Source organism: Cupressus sempervirens, chromosome 3, assembly GCF_028749045.1.
Source record: "Cupressus sempervirens isolate cs-2001-9-10 chromosome 3, ASM2874904v1, whole genome shotgun sequence".
In the NCBI taxonomy this organism is placed as follows: domain Eukaryota; kingdom Viridiplantae; phylum Streptophyta; class Pinopsida; order Cupressales; family Cupressaceae; genus Cupressus; species Cupressus sempervirens.
In genome coordinates this window covers 225,094,195-225,119,886 of record NC_143120.1, presented here as the reverse complement: position 1 = coordinate 225,119,886, position 25,692 = coordinate 225,094,195, and the positions used below count along the sequence as shown (strand labels likewise).

Sequence of the window (25,692 nt, the reverse complement as noted above, 5' to 3'; positions counted from 1 at the left end):
GATAGTGTAAAATAAAGATCTTAACAAGCAAAGGTAGTGCTATACTAAGTAGATCATTTTACTATTACTCTCTTACCATTATAGTAGAAAATCTCTTAACCGAGTGGATCTGACAATATTATTTTAATATAAATTATATAGTGACATTTGGTTGAATGTTTGGTAAGCCCTTTAGAGAAGGGCACTCTATATACATTTAGGAGTGATAAGGTCTAGATAATCTTTGGTAAAAAGCTATCTAACAAGCTCACACTAACACTGTTTTTGTAACCTTTAACAAGGGTGACTCCTAATAGATCTCACTTCAGAAGAGTAAAATTTTTGGGTGCTAGTCCTAGATGGTATTTCCCTTAATAGGTTTTCCACACTAAATACTAATGTTAAATTGTGTGGATGCTTATTGTTTTGCATGTTATTTTCATGTTTACTAATTATTTCTACAACTTGGTATACACAGAAAGTTTACTTTAATACTTGGTATATGAATTTAATAGTTTGTTGCAAAATTAAGTTTGGTTTTTTATATGTCTACTAAGCTAGTGATCTAAAAGTTGAAAGTATTAAGTTTGGGAATAGTTGGATAAAGGCCTGCTGGATAACATGTTAAATTGATTCATGTCCATCTTAGGTATCTAACATGCTTCAACTCAATGTTTGTACATTTGTAATTGAATTTTTTGTGTTCCAATTTTTTAATTTTTAACATAACCTCATTAACATTTTTCTTATGGTCAATGAACTATAATGCTACGATGTTATCATAATATCTCCATTTTTTTATGAATTCATAGATGAAAATTCAAAATATTTTAAGAAGTCATCTATGAGGGCTTCATAGATAAAATAATAATTAGTGAAGATTTCAAAGATAAATTCACAATATTTCAGGTGATCATTGGAGGCTTCAAAGAAAACTCAGAATATTGGGTTGGTGATTGTTCCATTTGTATATTACTATTGAAAATTTTCATTAAAAAATGCTTTAACATTTGGTGACAAGTACTAACATTTTAGAGTGAACAACTATTGGTGCAAGAATAGAGTAGGCATCAAGCAATAGTTTTGAAAATGGACTTCTCACCTCTTTTCTTCTGAGCTCAAAGCTTAGTTTTAAACTATTAACTCACCTACTACAATACACTAAATAAATTAGAAAAAATCTAACTTATTGATTAGGAGTCTAGTGGCAACTGGGTAATTTGGTACACTATGATAAATGGATTGAGTCCACTTATGTAAGAAATATTATAATATTTTAACTATTAAAAACTTAAAATTAAACTAATATATAAATATATTTAAATATAAAAATTAATCATTTATGAACATTATATGTGTTACACATTTTCCCTATATATTCAAAATTGGCAATCTCCTAAGTTTTGATCCTCATTTATTATGTGAGAATTATATCGAATGATAAAAAAAACAAAATAGTATTTCATTAGGTGCATTGAAAAGTAAAGATAGATTTCATAATAGATGGAAAGAATAAGAATAATTGTAATCATAGTTTTAATACAAAATAGTACAATGTTTATAACAATTTATAATTGAAGATTAAATCTGTTCAATCCTTCATCCCATATTCTCTACATTTTTAAAAAAATCCATTTATTTCAAATCCACACATGGTCATAGCAATAAAAAAAAGGGGAAGAAAGGGGGCTAGCTATTAACTATTTGAGAAATGGAACATTTAGACTCTCTCAAATCATAAATATTGGGAAAAAACATGTTTTATGTCAATGGGTCAATGGGTTGATTAAATGTAGAGATATAGGTTGTGAAGCACAACCATCTTTCAAAGGGACATATTGACTTAATGAGAAAACTTTTTGATTGTAGATATTTATAGATAGATTAATTTTGTGTTCCCATGCAGTTACTTAAGTGTGTTGCATTTAGGTGTTCTTAGGGACATTTGAAATTGCCTAAAAATGATAATTTAAAATCTTTAGCTATTTTGTGGGAGCAACTATTATTGTATTTGTCATAGGCTATACTACTACAATCAATTGTAATTAACTCATTATTAATCTTTCCTATCTCAAACAATTAGATGTAAGTATTTTTCATTTTAATTTTAACTTTTAACTTTTGTAATGTATATTTGTGAGATTTTTAGTTTTTAGTTTTCAAAATTTTATTTCACTTGAATTTCATTGTCTTATAAATTTGGGGTCTTATAGGAATAGATTTTGAGGAAGCACCACCTATATTAACTTTTATAATGTAAGTAAATAAATGAAATTGTAAAAAAAATTGTTATGTAAAACTATTAAATAAATAATATATTACTATATTGTACAATTATTTTAATAATATATTTTTCTTTTATAATATCTTGTAATTATATTTTATGAATAATATTTAATATAAAAAATCTTAGTTTAAATACATTATTAATATTTTAAGATACAATTTAATTTTAGTTATAATAGTACAATGAAAATTATATTTAATTATAAATTATTTTTAATTATAAATTACTTTATTAAAAATATTCTTTTCCCAAATAATGATTTTTTTATTCTTTCTAAATTAAAAATTAGATTTTTACTATAAAAGTATGATTTATTTTTTTTGAAATTAATCAAATTTTAAAATATTAATTAAATATTAATAAAATATTATTAAATATTATCAAATTTTTAACTTTACTACTCTATTTAGCTATTATAAATTATGGCAAATACATGCGACTATGTGGCTGAAATTAAACTAAAGAAAAATAAACTAAAAATGATAATTTAGAATCTTTAGCTATTTTGGTGGAGCAACTATTATTTAACAGCTGCTTATTGTGAAAAAGGCCACTGGCTTCACAAACTCATTTCTCTCTTATTTTTGAAAATTCTATTTCTATTTTATTTTTTGTGTATAAAATTATTATTCCATTAATTAATTTACATTTCAAATTTCTTTCCTAATTTTAATCTGCAAAATATATAAATAAACTAAGCAGTGACATTAGAACATGCTCTAAGTGATCTATATATATGTAACATATTCGTCGAAAAAACCTTTTTAATTGACTTATGTATACTTGGAAAATGTAATTTGAATCAGTAAGGTATACAAGGAGTATGCGAAGACTGAATTATTTAAGAAAGTAACAGTGAAGGTCATGCATTTTGATAGCGGAGGATTTCATAATCATCCCATGAGATTATGAAGGATAGTTTCACAAAAGAAATGATCAAATACACGTGATTCTAATAGTTGCAGTTGGTATACATAAAACAGAAGGAAAGCCCGAATCGTGGATCCCAATGGAAAGAAAAGAGTGACATTTTAGTACAGCATAATTTTATTTTATTTTAAATTCTATTTTGTTTAGCAACAAAACACATAAATGTTTAAAATTATGCTTTCAAAACACAAAAGAATGCAGATAATGTCTATGACGATAAATATTCAAAGGCCTTACTTTATAGCTATATTTTTCAGCATATAAATGATAGAGTTTGAATACCTATATTAGTGAGACGCAAAAAGCAGATCAAAGAACCAACTGACCTATTGAATGGAGGATTCTATATTGGTAGAAAGGAGATTCATTTAGTCTTTGCTCACAAGACTCATCAATGAGCCATTATAAGGAATTTCTTCATTTTTCATAAGACAATATACATTGCTGTTTGATAAAAAAACAATTATATTTTGAAAATTTGTTAATATTGCAACACAATACATAATTTACATAGTTCTTGTAAAACTATACACAAGCTTTTTCTTTAGAATATATGACATGGAAGGATTTTACCTAAGTATTTATGCATGGTAACTGGATTAGAAGGATTGCACGATATACTGTTAATTCAAGAATGATATACAGTTAATTCAAGAATGAGCAACATCTAGTTACAATGTGGGAGCACTATGTCAATGACTAATAATCCATTATTTCATGCTAAAACCAATCACATAAATATTTGACAACATTTTGTTTGAGATTTAGTCTAAGGTAGACAAGTAGAATCATAGTTGTCCTAAGTCAAATCACATAAGTGAATTCTTCACCAAAACTCTTTGTGCATCCTATTTTATTAGACATTATTTAAGCCTCACTCTATTAACAATTTCTATATAGATTGAATATAGGAATGATCAACTCATGATACATGATTCTATTTTTAGTTTTGTTTTATTATATAAATTGTCTCTTGCACTTAAATTATATGCATATACAATACTTACCAACTCAATTTAATATCTTTTGAAATGCTGTTCTGATTGATAACTATTATCTTAAAAAACATAACTATACAAGAACATGCTCTTATCCATATCATAAAAGCATAAAAAAATAGAACTATTATTTTTCCCCCAATCCATTCAACAATGGCCACTTTCTTTTCACTCCATTTTCTTTCTATTAATACTATAATAAAAAATCTCAATATAATGTACAATATAAGTTTTATGTTTAAAAAATAAAATTACAATCTATTTAATACAAATCTCTCTATATTATTCAACTGTTAAACTTCATAGTAATTTTCAAAGACCCCTTTACCATTGACATAGATTTTCCAATCATTCTCTCTCTATATCAAGTTGAATGCATAGAAGTTACATCTGCAGCTTGTTTCATAAGTTGTAGAGCATCTGCGCGCTCCTGGCAAAGTTGTAAGGGATCAGGAACTACGTTTTCCGCTACCAATGCAATCAGTTTCCCTTTCCTCCAATGGTTATGAAATGAATCACTACGGACTGCACAAAATGAGAACAATCTCTTTTAATTGTAATACATAATTCACCCACTAAAAACATTGTAACAGAGAACTAAGATACTGACATTATAGTTAACGTGGGCTGTGGGAATAATGTGAGCAACTGAGTTATCTGCGCATTGGATTTCTTTTACTGGCCCCATCACATTGGAGAAGCCCACTGTAACTATTGTGGCGAATCTCTTGCTAAAGTTTGCCGCTAACTGTAATTCAAATCAAATTGGAACAGAATATAATCCGTTTGAGAAATTTCAATTAATACTTCATCCTGCCAAATATCCCTCATCCAATCAAATCTTCCTCTATTAACAAACTAAGATTTTACATTTATATACTCTATAATCATTATAATCATTATCATGTTGTATTTTTTAATTCAACTGTGTCAAAATATCAATGTTTCAGGAGATTCCATAATCTATCATCTAGATAAATAATAAATCATACAAATAAATTTGATACAATTGTACCCAAAAACATAATAAAATAATATTAATAATACCAAAATTTCTGATTGTTCAATGAAGTGTCGTTAGAAAACCAAACTGCATGGTCTGACTCAATAGAAAGGCTTTGTTTGCCACTTATTCGACCTGAAACATTTACCTTAGTTGGCACGTAGTTGAATATGGCGTATGTCAAGGATGCCTCAAATGATAACTTCTTTCTTCACGGCAATATTGAAGTGGATCTCCATAGTGGAGAATCGGAAGAGGAAACATCCAGAAACCATGTTTATTCCCCCACATAACTTTCGATGGGCTTTTCATGTTCTTATCTAGATCCTGCCAAATATTCAATGCTTGCCAATTATTCCATATATACTCAATCATTACCTTTAAATAGAAAACAATCCATAATTTACAGGTAGAAAGGAATGTATGCTTGGTGGGGCTTTACCTTAAGTATCACAGAATGCCTCATATTTATTGCAACCATCGCTCGCAGTCTTGAATTCTGAGGTGGGACAGAGCCATATTTAGCTTGATCTCCAAGAGAAGAAACGGCTGGATTTAGTGTCACCTTGTGAAGAATATAAATGTATTTTTGAACACCAATATATTTTTAACCCCTTTCATTATAAATATATTTAATATATCTTTTAACCATTGTTACTTCATTGTTATGCATACCATTTTGTTGTCTGCCCATATAACGGACAGGTCCAGCAGAAAGCACTCCCATAATAACCTCATTCAATGTCTGCCACCAACTTAAATATTTAGACATATGGAAAACTATATCTTTTTTCTACAAGCTCATTCATGTCTTTCTAATCAAGCCGATATCATGCATAAAATGGTAAGTAAACAATTAACCTATCCCTTTCACTGCCTTTTTAACAATTGCGATATCATCCACGCTGAGAGTCACGTAAGCCAGACGCTTTGAACAAACAGGGCTTTGTTTCCTCCTCTTAATAAATTTTTATCATATTTCCATAGCATAGTGATCCCGACCTTCAAATAATAATAAACAATGATAACACATAAATCACTTATAGGAATTTAAGAGATTAGATAGACTTCTTAAATTAATGAACCGAAATCACGCTAAGTGATTATGATTATGAATTGAAGGCAAAGATATATAAATAGAGAGAAATAAAACTTATATTATTGCCCCCTTTTGATATTATTGTAGGGCGCCAGGAGGCGGGTTGTTTGGGGAGGCCAACCGGATCTGTTCTGCGACCGTTGCATTTGAACCCAAGGGCCGGGACCTAAAGTATATAATTTTTGGGCCAACCGGATTGAACTATTGAAGAGAGGGGGCGAGGGTCGAACCCCTAGAAGAGTTATGGCCGTCCAAATGCGCCCCAGGGAAATAAAACTGTAGTTCCGCACCCCGTAGGCTGCAGATGACGTGTTCACGCATGCGGAAGACCCTGGGTGGCAGTCCGGAACTTGACTATTCCCACTTATTCCGCGCCCCATAAAATTATAGGCTAGCCCCCCCTCCTTTCTCTAGTTTTCTAACTATGCAAAGAGTAGCAATGTGTGTCAACGGGCCATCTAGGAGAGACGAATTGCCACTATATCCAGTAAGCTTAAACGGGCAGTTTCTTTTGTTGGACCTACTCTCCACTACATCCATTAAGCTTAAACGGGCAGTTTCTTTTGTTGGACCTATCAACCTCTCTATCTACCCGGATACCTACCTACTACCTACCAACCACGTGCACCGGCATAGTCCTCCCACCAACCGCTGCACAGGAGACATGTTACGTATAGAACTAAGCTGAGCAGACATATCATACGAGATGGGCCGGATGCATCTGCAGGGTGGTTGCAAGCTCTCCTCGATACTTTATCCTATTGCTTCCCACATGAACATGCACCCTGGGACTAAGATTCCCTCCAGCACTAGAGTTGCCTATGCCATAGAATAGGGCGGGGGATTATCTACGTAACATGCCCTGCCCACCCTATATAATTGTGGGGTGGTGGATCACAATAGGCTACCCTACAATAATCTGCCCATGCCTATAGAATGGTAGGGGTTTGCTGGGCCTACCCTACATTTCATTGTCTTACTGTTTTGCTGAAATATATTACATTAAGCCTCTACTTATAGAGGTCTCAGAACTCTCTAAAAAAGAAAATACAATTATTACATATCTAGCATTAGGTAGTAAATATTAAATATTATTATTAAATGTCACAGTTGGATGGCTTCAGTAGATGGCTGATGGATGGCTAAGTTGCGGCTGAGGTTTCTATCGTGTAGTGCCTACCCGTTCGCATTTTGCTTTCATTGCCAAACTCTTTCAGTAGTAACATTATATTGAGATTATTAGATATTGTTTTTACATTCAATTCTTTATATGATGAGATAACTTGATACTCTATACTTCATGTATGAATGATGACGATTCAGTGTTTTCAGTTATTTATGATGATTAGTTAGATGGATTATATGTGTTTGATTTATGGATACTTACCCCATACTGCATGTCTATGGTGTGTGTGTTTGTTTTCTTTATGTATGGTGTTTCTAATGTGGTTAAGGAAGGGAGTCATAGTCACCTGCTAGTCGGGATTTACACGATGCACCACTTCCTTCCATTGCTTGTTTAACTTACAATATTGTGTCTATATGGTACCAGGTATCGACTTCCCTGAATTGCCAGGATGAGTGTACCCTATTGCATTATCTCAATGGCAAGAGAGGGGAGATAAATTCTTAAGTCCAAATCCTAAACTCTTAAACCATTTGTCCTAATTGATAATTAGGACAAGTATCTGAGTCAAGTACCCTCTGAATGCGTCGAATGACGTTAATTTATGATTCCAACCCTTTAGTTTGATTTTGTATGTGTTTTGCTATGATGGGTTTTCATATGTTGTTTTATGAGTCTTTAGTGTATTTTCTATTAATCAAGTCTAATTAAAAGATTAATTAATGAATTAATTTAATGGAAAATTATTATGATATTTTAATGTTCAATTATATTTAATTAATTGAAAAATTAATTAAATAAAAAGATATTTTAGTTTCATAAAGTGTGCATAGGATTAAAGTAATAAATTAATTAAAAATAGAAGTCAAGTAAAAATTTAATAAAGTTATTTAATAATTCTTTTAACATGCATGAAAAAGACTAATGCAAGATAAAAGAAAGATTAATAAAAGTTAATATGGAGTTAAGGGTTGTGAACAAGGAGTTCTCCTAGGGTGAACGCACAATCAGTACCTCGAATCAAGGAGAGAACTCCTTATCACAACTTTGGGGTTCATTTTTTAGGGAAGAATTTGGACACGAAATTGGGAAGTGAATTTTGGAAGGGAAAATTTAGAAAAATTGTTGGAGAGAAGTTCTTGGATAGGAGGGAATTCTCTCGCAAATTTTTTGGGTGGTTGCGTGTTAGCATCAGGTTTAGGTAGTATCTTGTGTTTGATCACTGATTGAATTATGCAAATTGATATGCCTATCCGCTTCATGATTGTAAGAACTTGTCTTCTCAAACTTCTCTATACGAATTTGTCAAATTTTCGTTCTAAACCTTTTTGTTGTTCATTATCATTTGTATATAGTGTTTTAATGATCAATTAGAAACCTCGCTAAGTTTATTTTAGGGAACTATATCTTTATTATGAATAGGGTTGAATAAGAAATCAAACAAGACTAAGAACCTCTTCATAATAAAACATTGAAAATCAGAAATTTGGGTTGATAGGAAGACAAATTTTTATTGTACAATCTGACTAGTTGATTTGGATTTCCATACCAAATTTGTATTGGCGATATTATTAAAATATATATATATATATATATATATATATATATGTGTATGTATATATATGTATATATATATGTATGCATATATATGTATATATATATGTATGCATATATATGTATATATATATATGTATGTATATATATGTATATATATACATGCATGTATGTATGTATGTATGTATGTATGTATGTATGTCTGTGGGTGTATATATATATGTATATGTATATGTATATGTATATGTATATGTATGTATGTATGTATGTATATATGTATATGTATATATATATTTGTGGAATTTCATTGGAGGGGAAATTGTTTTAAATCTTTATAAAAAAAAATAATCAATAAAAATTACCAAATAAAATTTAAACTATGTAAATAAGCAATACCAGGAAAGAATCTAAGTGAGTAAATGCATGAAAAGATATTACCATAAAATAGGAGAGAGAAAGCTTCAAGCTCCAACACCATGAGACAAGATATTTGGAAAGGGGAAAGCAAAGAAAACCCCTTGTGACATTATGAATGAGGCATGAAAAGCCTAAGAAGGAAGAGAGAGAGAGATAGAGAGCAATGCTCATACAATATTTGAGAAGAGGAAGAAACCTCATTGTTGTTGAATGAGAGAGGAGGGTCATCTCTTAAATAGAGATGAGAGAGAGGAGTTAGAATGTAACTCCCATGTCTATGAATGCCACCATTCATATGTGTGTGAGGCCAAGTGTGAGATTCCTCTTAAGGAGGAATAATCTAAAATTAGAAATTACAATATATATTTGTCCTCACATATTCCACTAGATGACAAAATAAGATGTAGTGGAAAAAGGACAAAAAAGAAATATATTAGGATACCTTGGCTTATATCCTAATATATTATAATAATAAATAAAGGAGGTCTAACCTTGGTTTATAAATACACCAAGGAAATATTACACCTTCTAACACCCCCCTTTAATCTTTACTTGGGGTAATTACATCAAAGGGTATTAAACCCATAATTTACAAAAATCTGCAACTTAATCTTCAATATGAAGTAATTTGATTGTCTTCAAGCCATATGAAACATTTGTAGATCCAAGAGAAGTACATGAGTCCTTTGAATGTGATCAAGTGGAAGCATAGACGCATCTTCATATGTGGAAAACCAAGAAGGTTCCTTGATGGATCACCTGAAAAAAAGAACAACAAGACAAATATCCACAAGTAGAATGACATCATATATGCAAATTGTTAGAAGTGGAAATTCAAAATCCTTTTAAATAAGGATAATAAAAGTCTCATAGAGAAACAATGAGTAAAACATGTTACCACAAAACAATGGCAATAACCTGATATCTAGATAAAGTATATGCTCAAAAAATTGTCAACAAGGACAAATTGAGAAAAAAACTTGATCAATGCTCTCATGAAAAGTATATGATACTAATGCACAAATGACCACAGACAAGGCCAACTAATGATACTTGCATCAATCTTGCATCAATCACGTGGATATAGACAGTCCACTTAATGAATCTTCCCACTGCAAGTTAATGGGCTGCAGCACCATAACTTACATGACTCACGATCTAAGCAATGAAGTATGCAAATCATTATCACATTAATATATGAAAATAACATAAAGGAGAGACATGCTGATCAAATTAGAATTATCATGATTTTTTTTTAGGATAATCAAAAGAATGGATTATGAGGATATAACAACATATTGCCTTCAAATTGGATCAAATCATCTGAATTTGGAGAGAAAATTCCAATAATAGTATCTTCTTCATTGAGGATCAACATGGAGAGAAACTCCATAAAAATATTATCCTATCAAAATGGAACAGATAGGATCAAATGGAGGGAAACTCCATATAAAATGAGTGCATACCAATATAGGATGGAGGGATACTCCATGGGCCAGATAAGGAAACTATGTATCAGTTATACTGAGGGGACCTACATAGTTAACCTTGAAAAAATATTAAGCTCCCTATGCAACTCAAAATATTATTTAAATCATGTAGATCAATGGTATAAAACCATAAAGTGCCAACATTGGCATAGAATAATGCTATAAAAGCATAAAACTGCAGCTATGGGCACATCAAAATATCAAAATGAAGGCAAATGTGTAAGATTACTCATAATCCAATCAAAATAAAATGATTTAAGGAAGATCAACTAAATATAGATATCAGGTATAAAACTCCATTGAGGGTAAACATGAGTATTAAATTCATTTTGCAAAGGTATATTTTAATTTATGAAATATTATAAATTATATATTTATCTGGGCATATATATGGGCCCCCATATATACTCCAATAAATATACGAAAATAGATTGGTTAAAGAAAATAATCACCTTTCCATACTTAATATTTTGGAAAGTCACAATTTATAAAAAGTCATAATATTTACCTTGGTTCAAAAATATAACCTCAAAGTAATAAGAAAAGATCTCCCCATTTTTATTTTCTAAGAGTAATTACCTTCATGTAAAATTTGTTACAACTAACCCTGCAAAAAAGGTTAGTAAATAATGATAGAGTTCAGAGTTGGCAGATAAGAATATACTAAAAAGAGTTAAAAACTTTTCTAAAAAAAGTTGAGAGAAAGAATATTACACTTGTCTGATAGTGAATGATTACCTGCCAAAAATAGGTTGACAAGAGGCAATAATAGAAAATAAAGGATGCCTCTGTCAAGAGCTCAAAAAAGAAAAAGAATCTTGCATGAAAAGACAGGCTGCCTAAATTTAGCATCCCTCATTAAATTAAATTCTTGAGCTTAGTCGTCCTTCTGGCGGCTTCGGTAGTCTCCAAATGAAGCACATAGTGAACATAGTATTTTATTGATAAAACAAAAACCTCATAAATAAATTGTTGAAACTAACAAACACAATAACAAGCCATTCATATACCTGCGTATTCTCGCACTAAATGAGTCAAATACCACTAACAGCTCTTACGTGTTAGGTTAACCCGACATCTGATAGACAGAAAACATGGGTTAACATGTCATTGACCGACATATTCCAGATGACATTAATTAACACGTTAGCTGTTGAGACCAAAGGTCAGGATTTCCAATCCTCTAAAATTGCAGCAGTGCGGCTCAAATTATAGAATAGTCACCTTACTATGTCCATGAGGCGGAGTAATGATAAGCAAGTTGGTGTTCTTTTATAAATACCAAGATTTGCAACACTTGCAAGACCTTTAAATCCTCGTTCTTGCCATTCTTTGATGAACTTTCCTCGTATATAACACCTATGTGGGGAAGGATAAAACAGCCAAAGAAAGAAGAATAGCAATTGAATTGATGATGTGGCTGAATAGTGACAGGAAACGCATGAAAAATATTATGATACATATTTGCCTTTCTTACTAGAAGCTTGCATTGATTCTAATGCAGATGTGCGCCAGGCTGCTATATTTGGTGGACCCAAATTCAAGCCTCTTGGTGGAGAGGCGCTTGCAGACTAAATGTAGTAAAAAGACAAACAAATGCACGGGATGGTGAGAATATAATGGCAACTGACAATGCAGTTTCTGCATTAGGGAAAATTTGTCAATTTAATCGTGACAGTATTGATGCTGCACAAGTTATTCCTGCTTGGCTAAGTTGTTTTCCTATAAAAGGTGATTTAATTGAAGCCAAAATTGTCCAGGAACAATTATGCTCCATGGTTGAACGGTCTAATGCTGAGATTCTTGGACCCAACAATCAGTACTTACCTAAAATAGTTTTTGTATTTGCGGAGGTTTTATGTACTGGCAAGGACCTTGCAACAGATCATACTATTGCTCGGATGGTGAATCTCCTGAGACTATTACAACAAACACGTTCCCCATCTGCGCTTGCTTGAATAGAGAGGGACAGCTGGCATGGCGACCCCAAATTAGGGCACTGCAAACATGCAAACGTAAGAAGAGGGAGGAAACCGAACAGACAGAAGGGCAACGGCTTTGCTCGCCGGGGGTCGCAGAGGACAATTCGTTCACACATAAAAAACTTTGCTAAGGGCTTGGTTCCATTTTGAAAGATTATTATTTCCAGCTGCTTGGCAAAGACATGATAGAAAATGACCAAAGAGTAAAGGGCCAAAGGCACAGAAATGTTCAATATGATTGAAAAAGTTCAACTGATCCATTGTGCGTATAGACCAAGAAATTGCAAGACTATCATTAAAATTGATAGAATTGGCCTTATTATAGCGAATTGCCATGTCCAATACTTCAGAAGTGTTAGCGAGTGATGATCCAGATGCACAGAACGAGGCTGGAATAGTTGCATGGGAAATGAATGATGAATCTCTCTCCCCTTAATTTCATCAGGTACCCTGTTCTGTCTGATTGATATATTCAAATAGCTATACATCAAGACCAAAAATATTGCAATAACCAGGCCCTCATAACACTCTTTGGGGCCAAAAACTGACATGAAGAGCAGCAAGGGCTACCGAAAAGAAGCCCAAAGGGCACAAAAAAAAAAAAAAAAAAAAAAATGACGCCCGGGCTTCCAAAAGAAACCCTGAAATAACAACATGATCGCAGGAAGGATGGAGGAGGAAGAACCAGTCTCCATCAAAACCGATCAAAGAACAGTATGGGGATAAAATTCAAGATCCAACATAGTGGGATTCAATTTTTCTCAGAAATACAGTTAAAGTGTAAAAACTTAAAGCATCTATGTAGAGACAAATTAATAAACCTGATTGCATAAAGAAAACCGATCTTTGTCAGAGCATAATAATAAATAAATGATATGAAGTAAATTTGTGTTGTTTTGGTGGCACGCCTTCCAAAAACAAAACAAAAAAAATTGAAGCTTTTATAGGAAAATCCTCTGGCGGCAAGCCTTCCAAAGGGGGTTAGATGAAAACTAATAGAAAATAAGAAGTAACCTGCACAAATTAGAGCACACAAAAGTTAATCGGATTTGGCGGTAAACCGACCAAATCTAAAAAAAATTCAATTTATTCCATCTTAAACGATTAAAAAGAAATTAGTGAAATCTCTCTCTAGAGTCTCCTTCGAATCGTACCTTCATGCAAACACTCAAAACAAAGATTAAACTGCTCTGATACCATGTTAGAAATGGAAAAAGAAATATGTAAATAAGCAATACCAGGAAAGAATCTAAGTGAGTAAATGCATGAAAAGATATTACCATAAAATAGGAGAGAGAAAGCTTCAAGCTCCAACACCATGAGACAAGATATTTGGAAAGGGGAAAGCAAAGAAAACCCCTTGTGACATTATGAATGAAGCATGAAAAGCCTAAGAAGGAAGAGAGAGAGAGATAGAGAGCAATGCTCATACAATATTTGAGAAGAGGAAGAAACCTCATTGTTGTTGAATGAGAGAGGAGGGTCATCTCTTAAATAGAGATGAGAGAGAGGAGTTAGAATGTAACTCCCATGTCTATGAATGCCACCATTCATATGTGTGTGAGGCCAAGTGTGAGATTCCTCTTAAGGAGGAATAATCTAAAATTAGAAATTACAATATATATTTGTCCTCACATATTCCACTAGATGACAAAATAAGATGTAGTGGAAAAAGGACAAAAAAGAAATATATTAGGATACCTTGGCTTATATCCTAATATATTATAATAATAAATAAAGGAGGTCTAACCTTGGTTTATAAATACACCAAGGAAAGATTACACCTTCTAACATATATATATATGTATATGTATATGTATGTATGTATGTATGTATATATGTATATGTATATATATATTTGTGGAATTTCATTGGAGGGGAAATTGTTTTAAATCTTTATTAAAAAAAAAAAATCAATAAAAATTACCAAATAAAATTTAAACTATTTATATTGGCAAATTTTATAAGAAAAATATATATATATTTTTTTTAAATAGTTTGGGAGGGGGGCTTTTACCCCACCTCATCCCCCTTACTTAAGTATGATGTTGTAGCAAGTACTGCTGCAACATCAGTACTCCTATGGCAGCAAGTACTATTGATACAACAGTACCTTGTTGCAGGAGACTGAAGTCTACAAGCCACGTGGGCCTTAAGCGCATAGTTAAGTATATTTTTTTTAAAAAGAAAAAAAAAAAATTTAAGATGCGATTTTATTAATAAATTTAGTTTTTATTAAAAAGAATTAATAATTAATAATTTTTAAAATTGTTTATTATTTAATAAATTTTATTAGTATTGAATGATTTAATTATTAATTATTAAGATTTGTAATATAATTTTATTAATTAATAATTAGTAAATATTATTTATTAAAAGAATTTTATTCATAGTTATTATTATTAAATTAAGTAATGATTAACAAATACTATTTAGTAAATAAATTTGTTAATAGATATTGCATATTAATTAATTATGAATTATTAAATAATTATTAATTATTAATTTAGAAAGGAAAATGGATATTTGAACTAAATGGAATTTAATGATAAAATCATGATAATTATATTTATTATTTAAAATTTGATTATTAATGAAATTGAGATTATTTTTATTTAATAATCATTTATTATTATTTTAATAATTTAATGATTATTAATACTTTTAAGTCATGATGTGATTTCCTTTATTATAAGAATGAGGAAGGGTTTAATAGTAAGGGTAAACTATGGGTTTTATCTATTTAAAGACATACGTTCAACTAGAAATGGAAACTTATGTATTCGAAACATACAATGAAACAAAGACGAAAAACCTTACTTTATTGTTTAACTCAACTCTGCATTTTCAAATCAAACCAACTGTGACACTATGACGTTTTCTGTGAATTGATTATTTTGTTTGGGTGTTGGGGTTAACCTAGAGTGTTGACCAGTTATAGGTTGTTACCAGAGGCTCAAAGGTTATGTGATTGTGATGTTATGATATTTTCTCTTGATATTTCTAAACCCAACCATGGTGATGTGTTGATATGCTCTATGATGGATGTTTTACTAGTTGTTATTGCTTTCTAATTTCCTTGTGTGAAGCTGAGGTGTATGTTTATGAGATACCTAACTTAACCAATTTTTAGTCATCGATTAGTTATATTTGATTTGCCTTTCAGTCACTTTGAGAGGACTGGGATGTATTGGATGATTTGTTCTTGATGATGTCATGTTGTGACATATTTGAATTGACCATTTTGGAGTCTTTGATCAATATTATTTTGGGATACTTTTTGGTTACTCATTGAGAACCAATGGATATTGTGGGATACTTTATGGTTGCTCTTTAGAGAATCGATGGATATTGTGATTTATCATTTGATGCTTTTCAATTGCTCATGGAGAACTAATGTGATTATTATGATTATCTCTTGATGCTTTCCAGTCACTTGTGTATATGACTGAGGTGATTTTACTATGATTCTTTGATTTGTAATTTATGAGCTTAGGGTAGGTAATCTATATGTAGTGTCGGGAAGTGGCTTGCAATGGGGGCTGGGGCCCTAAGTGGCTACCATGGTAACTCATTGTAAGTTGTTTTAATAAGTGATAACATTTACACTAAATGAGAGTAAAATGAACCTAATAAGATTAATTGTATGTTCTTGCCCATGCCTCGAGTGCTAGAACAAACTAGGATGGGAGTAGAGAGAATGCTTTGTTATGACCTTGCATTCTGTAGTATGCCTCATCAGTATCAGAGGATACTAGTGGTCGCAGGGATCACTAGGGACCCATGATTCCTAAGGGATTGCTTAGGTAACTTCGAACATGATTCATGTGATGACACTTGCCCACTTATATAGTAGATTCCTACGTGTCTTTGTGTGCCTCTAGGTCTAGATGTCAATCTATGTGTTGGAACTTTTGAGTTTATTATACTTTTAGGATTTCTTGGACTTAGAGAGTGTGTTATGTGATTTGATATCCTATTTGGGAATTGAGACTATCTCCTCAGCATAGTGGGAGTGGGCCATTTAGATTCCACGTGGTTGTGTGGTAGTGCTTTTCACTCTTACCATTGAGATCCATCTGTAGTCACCATGGTTGGAGCATTCCTTATCTGCATTTACTTTCATTCTTTCTATGTATCATTGATGGATGGATATACTTTATGATGTAAATTATATCCTTATTGATGTATGTATGTATCATGTATGGTGGATGATTTCATTTATTTTATTATACGTACCATGGATCCGTAGAGGATGATGTATTTCTACTTTTACATATGTATATTCTTTTAAGCCTTTCATACCTTGTGACATGTATAGTGGATGAATGAGCATTTCGAGTTAATTTTCCAAGAGGCATTCGGAACAAATGTATATTAAAAGGACTTTGGACTTTATACTTATTCTTTCATATGGATGTGGTAGTTGTTAGACTTAGAATTAGGTAAATTTAAATGTGACTCAATGTCTTGGGATCCTTAAGGCATGTAACCTATTATGTATGTTTATAGTTGATTATATGTTATTGCTTCTGCTACTATGTGTTTGATGTGTATGATCTATCTTTCATGTTTAAAAAAAAATGTTTAGCGAACTTAGTAAAACTTTAGGTTAATTCTTTTTTATCCCTTGGTTGGGTGTTACATATCGTTTGTAGTTGTTGGATGACTAAGTTGGGCTGCCAATAGTGGGTTATTGGACAAAATTAATTCCTCTGACACTCCCCCTTAATTTCTATCATTGACAAGTTTTGCATCAATAATACCCAATTTTTCTCACAAATATTCATAGTTACTCTTTGGTAATGCCTTAGCGAAAAAAACCTCCAATTGATCTTCAAATTTGTAGAACTCAAGGTAGATTTCTCTAATGTTGACCAATTCTCTAATTAAGTGGTACCTTATATCAATATGTTTTCTCCTCTTATGAAATACATGATTCTTAGATAATTCTATTGCTGATTTGTTATCACAAAGAATTGTTGTTGATTCCTCCTGATGATGGTGAAGATTGAACAAAATTTGATGCATCCATACTACTTGACATGCTATGAAAGTGACGACTACATATTCTACTTCAACTGATGAGATCATCACTATAGGTTGCTTCTTTGATGCCCATGAAACAACTCCTAATCCAAGGTGAAAGATATATCCAGAAGTGCTCTTCCTATCATCAATGCTACTTGAGAAATCACTGTCAGTATAACCAATCAAACCAAAATTGTTAGATTTGGAATATAGGATTCCATATCCTGTTGTTCCTATAATATATCTCAATATCCTTTTTCCAACTTGCCAGTGAGAATTTTTTGGTGACTCCATGAACCTTGAAATCAAACTGACACCATACATGATGTCTGGCCTTGTAGATGTCATATCTATTAAACTTCCAATAAGTCTTTTAAACATAGTTGGATCAACATTTGAGCCCTTCTCTTCCTCGCTAAGTTTTGTTCCTGTTGCAACTGGAGTTGATGTTGGATTGAAATTCATCATTTTAAATCTATTAAAAACATCTTTTATATACTTGGATTGACAAATAAAGATACCTTTGTCACATTAAATAACTTCAATAGCTAAGAAAGATCTCATCAACCCCAAATCTATCATTTCAAATTATTTCATCATTTCTGAACATGTCCATTGATAGATTTCTAGTGAATATCAAGTCATCAACATACAAACATACAATCAAAATATGACCTTCCTTATTATTCTTGACATATAATGTGGGCTCACTATTACTTTTATTGAATTGATTACTTATCATGTATCAATCAACCATCTTATACCAAGTCCTAGGAGATTTTTTCAAAGCATAAAGTGCCTTGTTTATTTTAAATACGTTGTTTTCATGCCCACAAACCTCATAACTAGGTGGTTGTTTAACATATACCTCTTCATCAAGCAAACCATTCAAAAATTTTGATTTTACATCCATTTGATACACTTTCCAATTATTTTGTGTAGCTATTGCTAAAATAGTTTGAACTATGTCAAGTCTACCAACTAGAGCAAATGTTTCATTATAATCAATTCTATATTCTTGTGAAGAACCTTTAGCAACGGGTCATGCCTTATGCTTAACAATTTCACTTTTTGCATCAAATTTAGTTTTGTAGACCCATTTGACTCCTATACATTCTTTTACTTTAGGTAAATCCATTAATTCCCATTTTTTATTTCTTTCAATAGAGTCCATTTCATCATCCACTACCTTGATCCATTTATCTTCTTTAATTGCTTCATCAGAATACAATTGATCACAAGAAAATAAAATAAAATTTGAGTAAATGTCTACATTCTCTTCTTCTTGATCATATATCTCTTTTAAGCTTCTTGTCTTCTTACCTTTGTAACTTGGTCTTGAGAATGTAGAATCTGATTTATCACTTACATTTGAACTTGGAGGTGAGGCTCCTTGCACAAAGTTCCTTGGTGGAGTATTGGGTGGTGATTGAGTCCCTTGTTGCTTCAATTCATCGTCACTTTCTAATATTGGTACTCCTCTTGTGACTTGTTTGTTATCAATTCCATGTCATGAATCTTTTTCTTCAAATTTAACATCTTTGCTAATGATCAATTTCTTTGAAACAAGGTTATACAATCTATAAGCTTATGATTCTTCACTATAACCAATAAAGATACATTTTTCACTTTTATCATCAAATTTCCTTCTCAATTCAAATAGCACTAATGAATAAGCAATACATCCAAAAACTCTAAAATGGGATACATTATGTTTCTTACCATTCTGTGCTTCTTATGGAATTGTGTTCTTAACACTCTTTGTAGGACTCCTATTCAAGATGTATACAACACATGCTACTACTTCTACCCATAACTCATTGGATATATTTTTGGCCTTCAACATACTCCTTGCCATTTCCATTATGGTTCTATTCTTCCTCTTTGCAACACCATTTTGTTGTGGTGTGTACCTTGTGGTAAACTACTTCTTAATTCCATGAAATCTATAAAATTTTAGAAACTCATTAGAATTGAATTCACCACCTCTATCAAATCATAATACCTTGATGTAGAGACCACTTCGTTTTTCAACCAAAGTTTTAAATTCCTTGAATTTTTCAAAAGCTTCACTCTTTTGTTTGAGAAATTATATCCAAGTTTTCTTGCTCAAATCATCAATAAATGTTAGGAGATATATACTTCCTGCTAAAGATGGAGTTTGCATAGGTCCACATATAGCGGTGTGAACTAATTCCAATGGTGCTCTTGCTCTATATGAACCTCCTACTAGGAAGCTTTCTCTATTTTATTTTGTCAATATACAACTTTCACATGAACTTGGTGGTTGTACTATTTGAGGCAATCCTTTCACCATACTTTTCTTTTGTAACAAGCTCAAAGCATCAAAATGAATATGACCATACCTCAAATGCCATAGTCATGACTGATCTGAGTATACTGTCTTGAAACTAACTTCTTTTCCTCCTTAAATGCAATGAATTTGGAGGGGAAACATTCAATTTTATGTCATGTTTACCCTTTCAATTAACTTGCCACTAGTATTTCTATCCAAGATTGTGCAAACATCATTATCAAAAGAAACTTTGTAACCCTTTTGCACTAGTTGACCAACAGTCATGAGATTGTGTTTTAATCCAGACACAAAATACGCATAAGGAATATATATTTTTCCTCCATTTTCTATCAAGACATTTATAACACATTTTCCCATTATAAAGACTTTATTGTCATTTCCTAGCTTTACTTTAGATTTTAGACAATCATCCAAGCTAGCAAACAAATCTTTATTTCCAGTCATATGGTTACTACATCCACTATCTAGGAACCATATATCACTAGAACTTTCTTGAGAAACATTACAAGATATAAATAAACTTCATGAATTGTTAATAGATAAATTTGAGTAATTAGCACCATTCTTTTCAATCTCCTCTTGTTTCTTTTTACATTCACTTGCAATATAACCAAATCTCTTACAATAATGACATTGAATTTGAGATTTATCAAACCTTGATGATGGGTGTTGGAATGAACTTCTGCCACACCCTCTATTTGAACTATGAATGGATTGATTTGTTCTTTCTTCTTGATTTGGACTTCCATGTCCATATATGCTTCTACCTCTTCCTCTTCCTCTGCCAAAAGATACCTATAATCTAAAAGCATTCTCTAAAGAAGAATTGTTATTTCTGTTCATTCTTGATTCATGAGATAAAAGTGAACCCATTAACTCATCAGTACAGAGTATTGTCAAATCCTTAGATTCTTTAATGACAATAACAATGACATCAAATTTTCTAGGAAAACAATGAAGTATCTTTTCAACAACTTTTTGATCTATCAAATCATCACCATATGATCTAATCTAATTAACCACATTCATTACTTGATTTAGAAAATGATCAACTGAGTCTGAATCCTTCATACACAAATTTTCAAAATTATTCCTTAAAGTTTGCAATTTAGCAATCTTAACTTTTGATGTCCCTTGATATGTTATTTCTAAAATATCCCATGCAATTTTAGACTTTTTAGCTAGTAAAACCTTAGGAAAAATTGATTTTCCTAAAGACTGTTGAATTAGAAACAATGCTTTAGCATCCTTTTTCCCGTTATCTTGTAATTTGTCTTTTTCATCTTGTGATAATGTAGACTCATTTTGTGGTTCATTTAAATCCTTTTCAATAAGATCCCATATGCCTTGAGAACAAAATAATGTTTTCATTTTTATAGCCCAAAATTCATAATTTTTACTAGAAAATATTGGAATTTGTTGAGCTATACTATTTTCTAAAGCCATATTAATACACACAGTTACAACTACATGTAACAATTTTAAACTTTTCTTTACAAAGAAAATCCACCAAACAAGTCTAAGCCAATGACATATAGCTCAAACAAACAACAATATACTACTTATTTTCCCCTTTTAACAAATTTTTGCTCATTAGACTTCACTCCATGAAATCAGCTCATACCTTCTCTCAAACATTAAACTAACATCTTTTCTTCTCTAGATCTTCAGTGCCACTAATCTCCAACTTTAAAAGCTTATGATCTGAAATAAAGAAACCATTAGAGACTTTATTCACTACTACAGTAGTTATACATATCAACAGATATTTCTTCTTTTCCTAGGCCTAGCTTTTCATGCCCTGATACCAATTTGAAGGCATAGATAAAAAAATACATAGAAATAAAACTTATTTCATTGCCTTACTATCTTGCTGAAATACATTAGATTAAGCCTCTATTTATAGAGGTCTCTCTAGAAAAGAAAATACAATTATTACATATCTAACATTAGGTAGTAAATATTAAATATTATTATTAAATGCCACAATTGGATGGTTTGTGGTGGATGACTGATGGATGACTAAGTTGAGGCTAAGGTTTATGCTATTTGTAGGCATTGGACAACCAAGTTTGACTACCAACAGTGGGTCGTTGAACAAAAATTAATTTCTCCAACATGAATAATGTAAGATTGTCTTTTAAAATAATATTTTTTGGAAAAATCTGAAATAGAAATAAATATGACTTAACTTTTTTATCTTATGTATCTATAAAAATCTCTTAATAGATATAAATCCTTATGAATTTCTATAGTAGAGTGATACAAATTGTTCTATTAATCAAATAGATTAGGGGAGACTATCGAGTAGTAGCTTAGGCTAATTTGGGACACCTAGAACTTCTAATCCATACGTCAAAATTTGCAAAAATTTTCAGTGAACCTCTGTAGATGAGTGAAGACTCTTTGTAGAATTGGTAGAGTGCAAGGTGGTCTAGAAGTGTCATTTTATGTTCACCCCCTATTAGCCACTCATAAAAAAAATGGACTAATCAACAGCCAACAAAGCTAAAATTGAAGCTTTTTATAAGGGTGGTTGTGGGGATTTGGATGACAATTAACTATATCCCCTACATACCAAAATTGTTTTATTTAACAAAAAAGAGTATATATTGCTATTGTTAATGATATGTTTAGGAATCAGACTAATTGATGATGATTTTAAATAAATTTAAAATTTTCAAAATAAATTTTAAAATTTTCTACAATATAAAGATTAGAACACTAATAAAAATTAAAGTAGAAAAAAAAATTAAAACTAAAAGTTCTGAAAACATAAATACTACACTAAATATTCCAACAAATCTCAAGCAAAAAAGTGAATGTAATCCACAGCATTGTGATCATATTGTACACAATTTGCAGAAAGCTTTTGGATTTCTTGGCAACCACTATACTTTTTGGAATGATTGATGGCACTTGAGAATCATTGGTTTTTCTTGAGGAATTGAGAATTAGGGATAGGAGTGAGACATAATCTCCTAATGAACGGTGGATTTTGAACACAAGGCTAGCTGCTGCATCCCCAGCAGGAACATTCAATACATGAACTTCCCATAAAGGCTTGAATGGATTGAGAGGTGGTACAGTGACCAAAGAGCTTGTATATTCATTCACAATGTTGGGATTTTCTACAAGTGAGGGGCTTAGATAAAAAACAATCACATGATCTTCTATCACCACCTCTCTCAAATACCACTTCAAAATGGTGTGCTTGTCTTTTACCTGCCATCATTTTAAAATAATTTATGTAGCATAATATTTTGGGATGAAAAGTAAAAGTAGAATAATCGATGTTATAGATGTTATAAATTGATCTCTGAAAAATATCTCTTCACTAATAATTCTAACATATCAATCTAAAGATCAAACTTTAGAAGTCTAGAAACTAATTTTTTTTATTTTGTAGTACTACCACCCTTAAACATCACAAATTAAAGAAAAAATTAGACATAGAAATAATAAATCAATTTTAATCATTTAACCCTTCTAGTTTAGAAATCAAGCCTTAATATATATGATATTTAAACCAAATCATACCATAGTTTTAATATAAACTATAGAAAAGCTTCTAAAAATAGCTATATCACCAAAACATAAATATATCCATATCCAAGAAAGTCTTATAGACCTAGACTTTGTATTAGAGTTTGCATTATAAATGAAAGAGCAATAGAGAAGAGGAGAATAGTAACCACAATACTAGAGAATCTTTGGTGCTCTGCTAGATGTTTTTGCAGTAAAGTTTTCGAGCAAGTGATGTCGATTTCTTTTTTGAATCCCACAATGGTTATGGTGTAACTATCTAACATTGCATTGGAGACCATGCGTGCTACTGGACTCAAGAGTTCTTCATGCTTGCAAGTATTAGCCATGTGATTTGCATCATCTGCTTTCTTCACTACCAGCTCCCTAAGATGTATCTTGGCCTCATCCAAACCATTACCCTGATCATGAGTATTTTACTTACAAACAAATTTGCCTTCTGCCAGTGAATTTCTGCTAGCCTTCTTCATTTTTTTTCTTGCAGATGCTTCAATGCTAAGGCAGGAGAAATATATGAACGAAATCGCTTGATTAAGCAGTAGAAAGAATATAGTATTGTATTATTTGTAGTTGTAACATTAAAATTGCAAGTACTGCTATAAATATAATTACAATAGTATGGTTATGCACACCGTTTTGATCTCCAGCCGAGAGCAGCTCCCATAATGATCTCATTCAATGTCTGCTACCAATATTAATGGTTAGACATGTGGAATTTTTTATTTTTTGCTACAGGATGATTGAATATCAGTGAGTCAACAAATCCAGCTTAATAGGAATGAATTCACCGTAACATTTTTGCTACAAGATGATTGAATATCAGTGAACTGAACCAACAACAGATCCAACTTAATAACAATGAATTCACTGTTAAAGAGTAACTGGAAAAATTGACTTGCACCATTCAATGCCTTTCTAATCAAGCAGATGTCATTCATGCTGAGAGTCACGTTGGACAGAGGCTTTATTTCCTCCTCTCAATAACAAACGAAGTGCTAAGAATAACTAAATAAAAACCAAAGTAATAGTTAAAGGCATTTTATTTATGTTATATCAGAATGATGTGTCATTGTAATGATAGGAGAGCCTTTTAAAATAGGTATGCTAGCATTTACAAAAATTCGGTCAGAAAATTTTCTATGATAGCCTTAAAACTGATTTTGTGGAAGTGAAAAAGCATATTATTTTTATTGTAAAACTAGTAACAAATAAGACAATCTTTTCTCTTCTTTTTTTTGGTTAAAAGAGGGGTAATTCTTTTACCAAGACAACAAGAGATACCAAAGGAAGTCCTCAGCAAAGAGCTGTATCCTGATAAAAAAGGTCACCAATTTCACGAGATAATTCGGAAGGTAATTGCCCCCTATCCATAGCATTCCAATCTTGCACATGATCAAAAGCCCATTTAGCCAAGAAATCTACAACTCCATTCCACTCCAAAGGGATGCAAGTAAAACAAATAGATTCCAGAGTTCTACAAAGGAGAAGAGTCTAATTAACAACTAAAGCTAGAGGCCAACTAACATCCACAAGTGCCTAGGAAGTAAGAAAGTTCACCACCACTTGGGAGTCTGACTCATGGATAATCTTATGCCATCACATCCAACAAAATGGCTCTGCAACATGTAAAATGGTCAACACCTCCAAAAGATTGTTACCATGACAACCCTTATGCACTGAGAAAAGAAATTGAACATTGTCAAAACTAAAATGAGTCACTCCCCCAATGCCAATGAGACCTAGATTCCCCCGAAAGAACCATCAATGTAGATTTTTAGAACTCCATGAGGAGGAGGAGTCCAATGCCCCTCACAATTCACCTATCACTTCATCTACCACCTATGTTGTCTAGGAAGACCTTGCAACCATTGACTAGTAGCCCTTGTGACCCCTCCGTAAGGATGAAAATTGAGGTGGTTGCAGATGGTAATGT

The 25,692-nt window shown here is 31.7% G+C and overlaps 1 protein-coding gene and 1 pseudogene across 1 annotated transcript; one reads left to right on the top strand and one right to left on the bottom strand.

Annotated features, from left to right (window-relative positions):
* Positions 1-4,371: 4,371 nt before the first annotated feature.
* Positions 4,372-24,229, bottom strand: LOC149565644 (wax ester synthase/diacylglycerol acyltransferase 5-like; annotated as a pseudogene).
* On the top strand, positions 12,503-12,841 carry LOC149565645 (uncharacterized). Its single transcript, XM_089817209.1, has one exon. The coding sequence runs from the start codon at positions 12,503-12,505 to the stop codon at positions 12,839-12,841; it is 339 nt and encodes a 112-aa protein (XP_089673335.1).
* Positions 24,230-25,692: the final 1,463 nt, after the last annotated feature.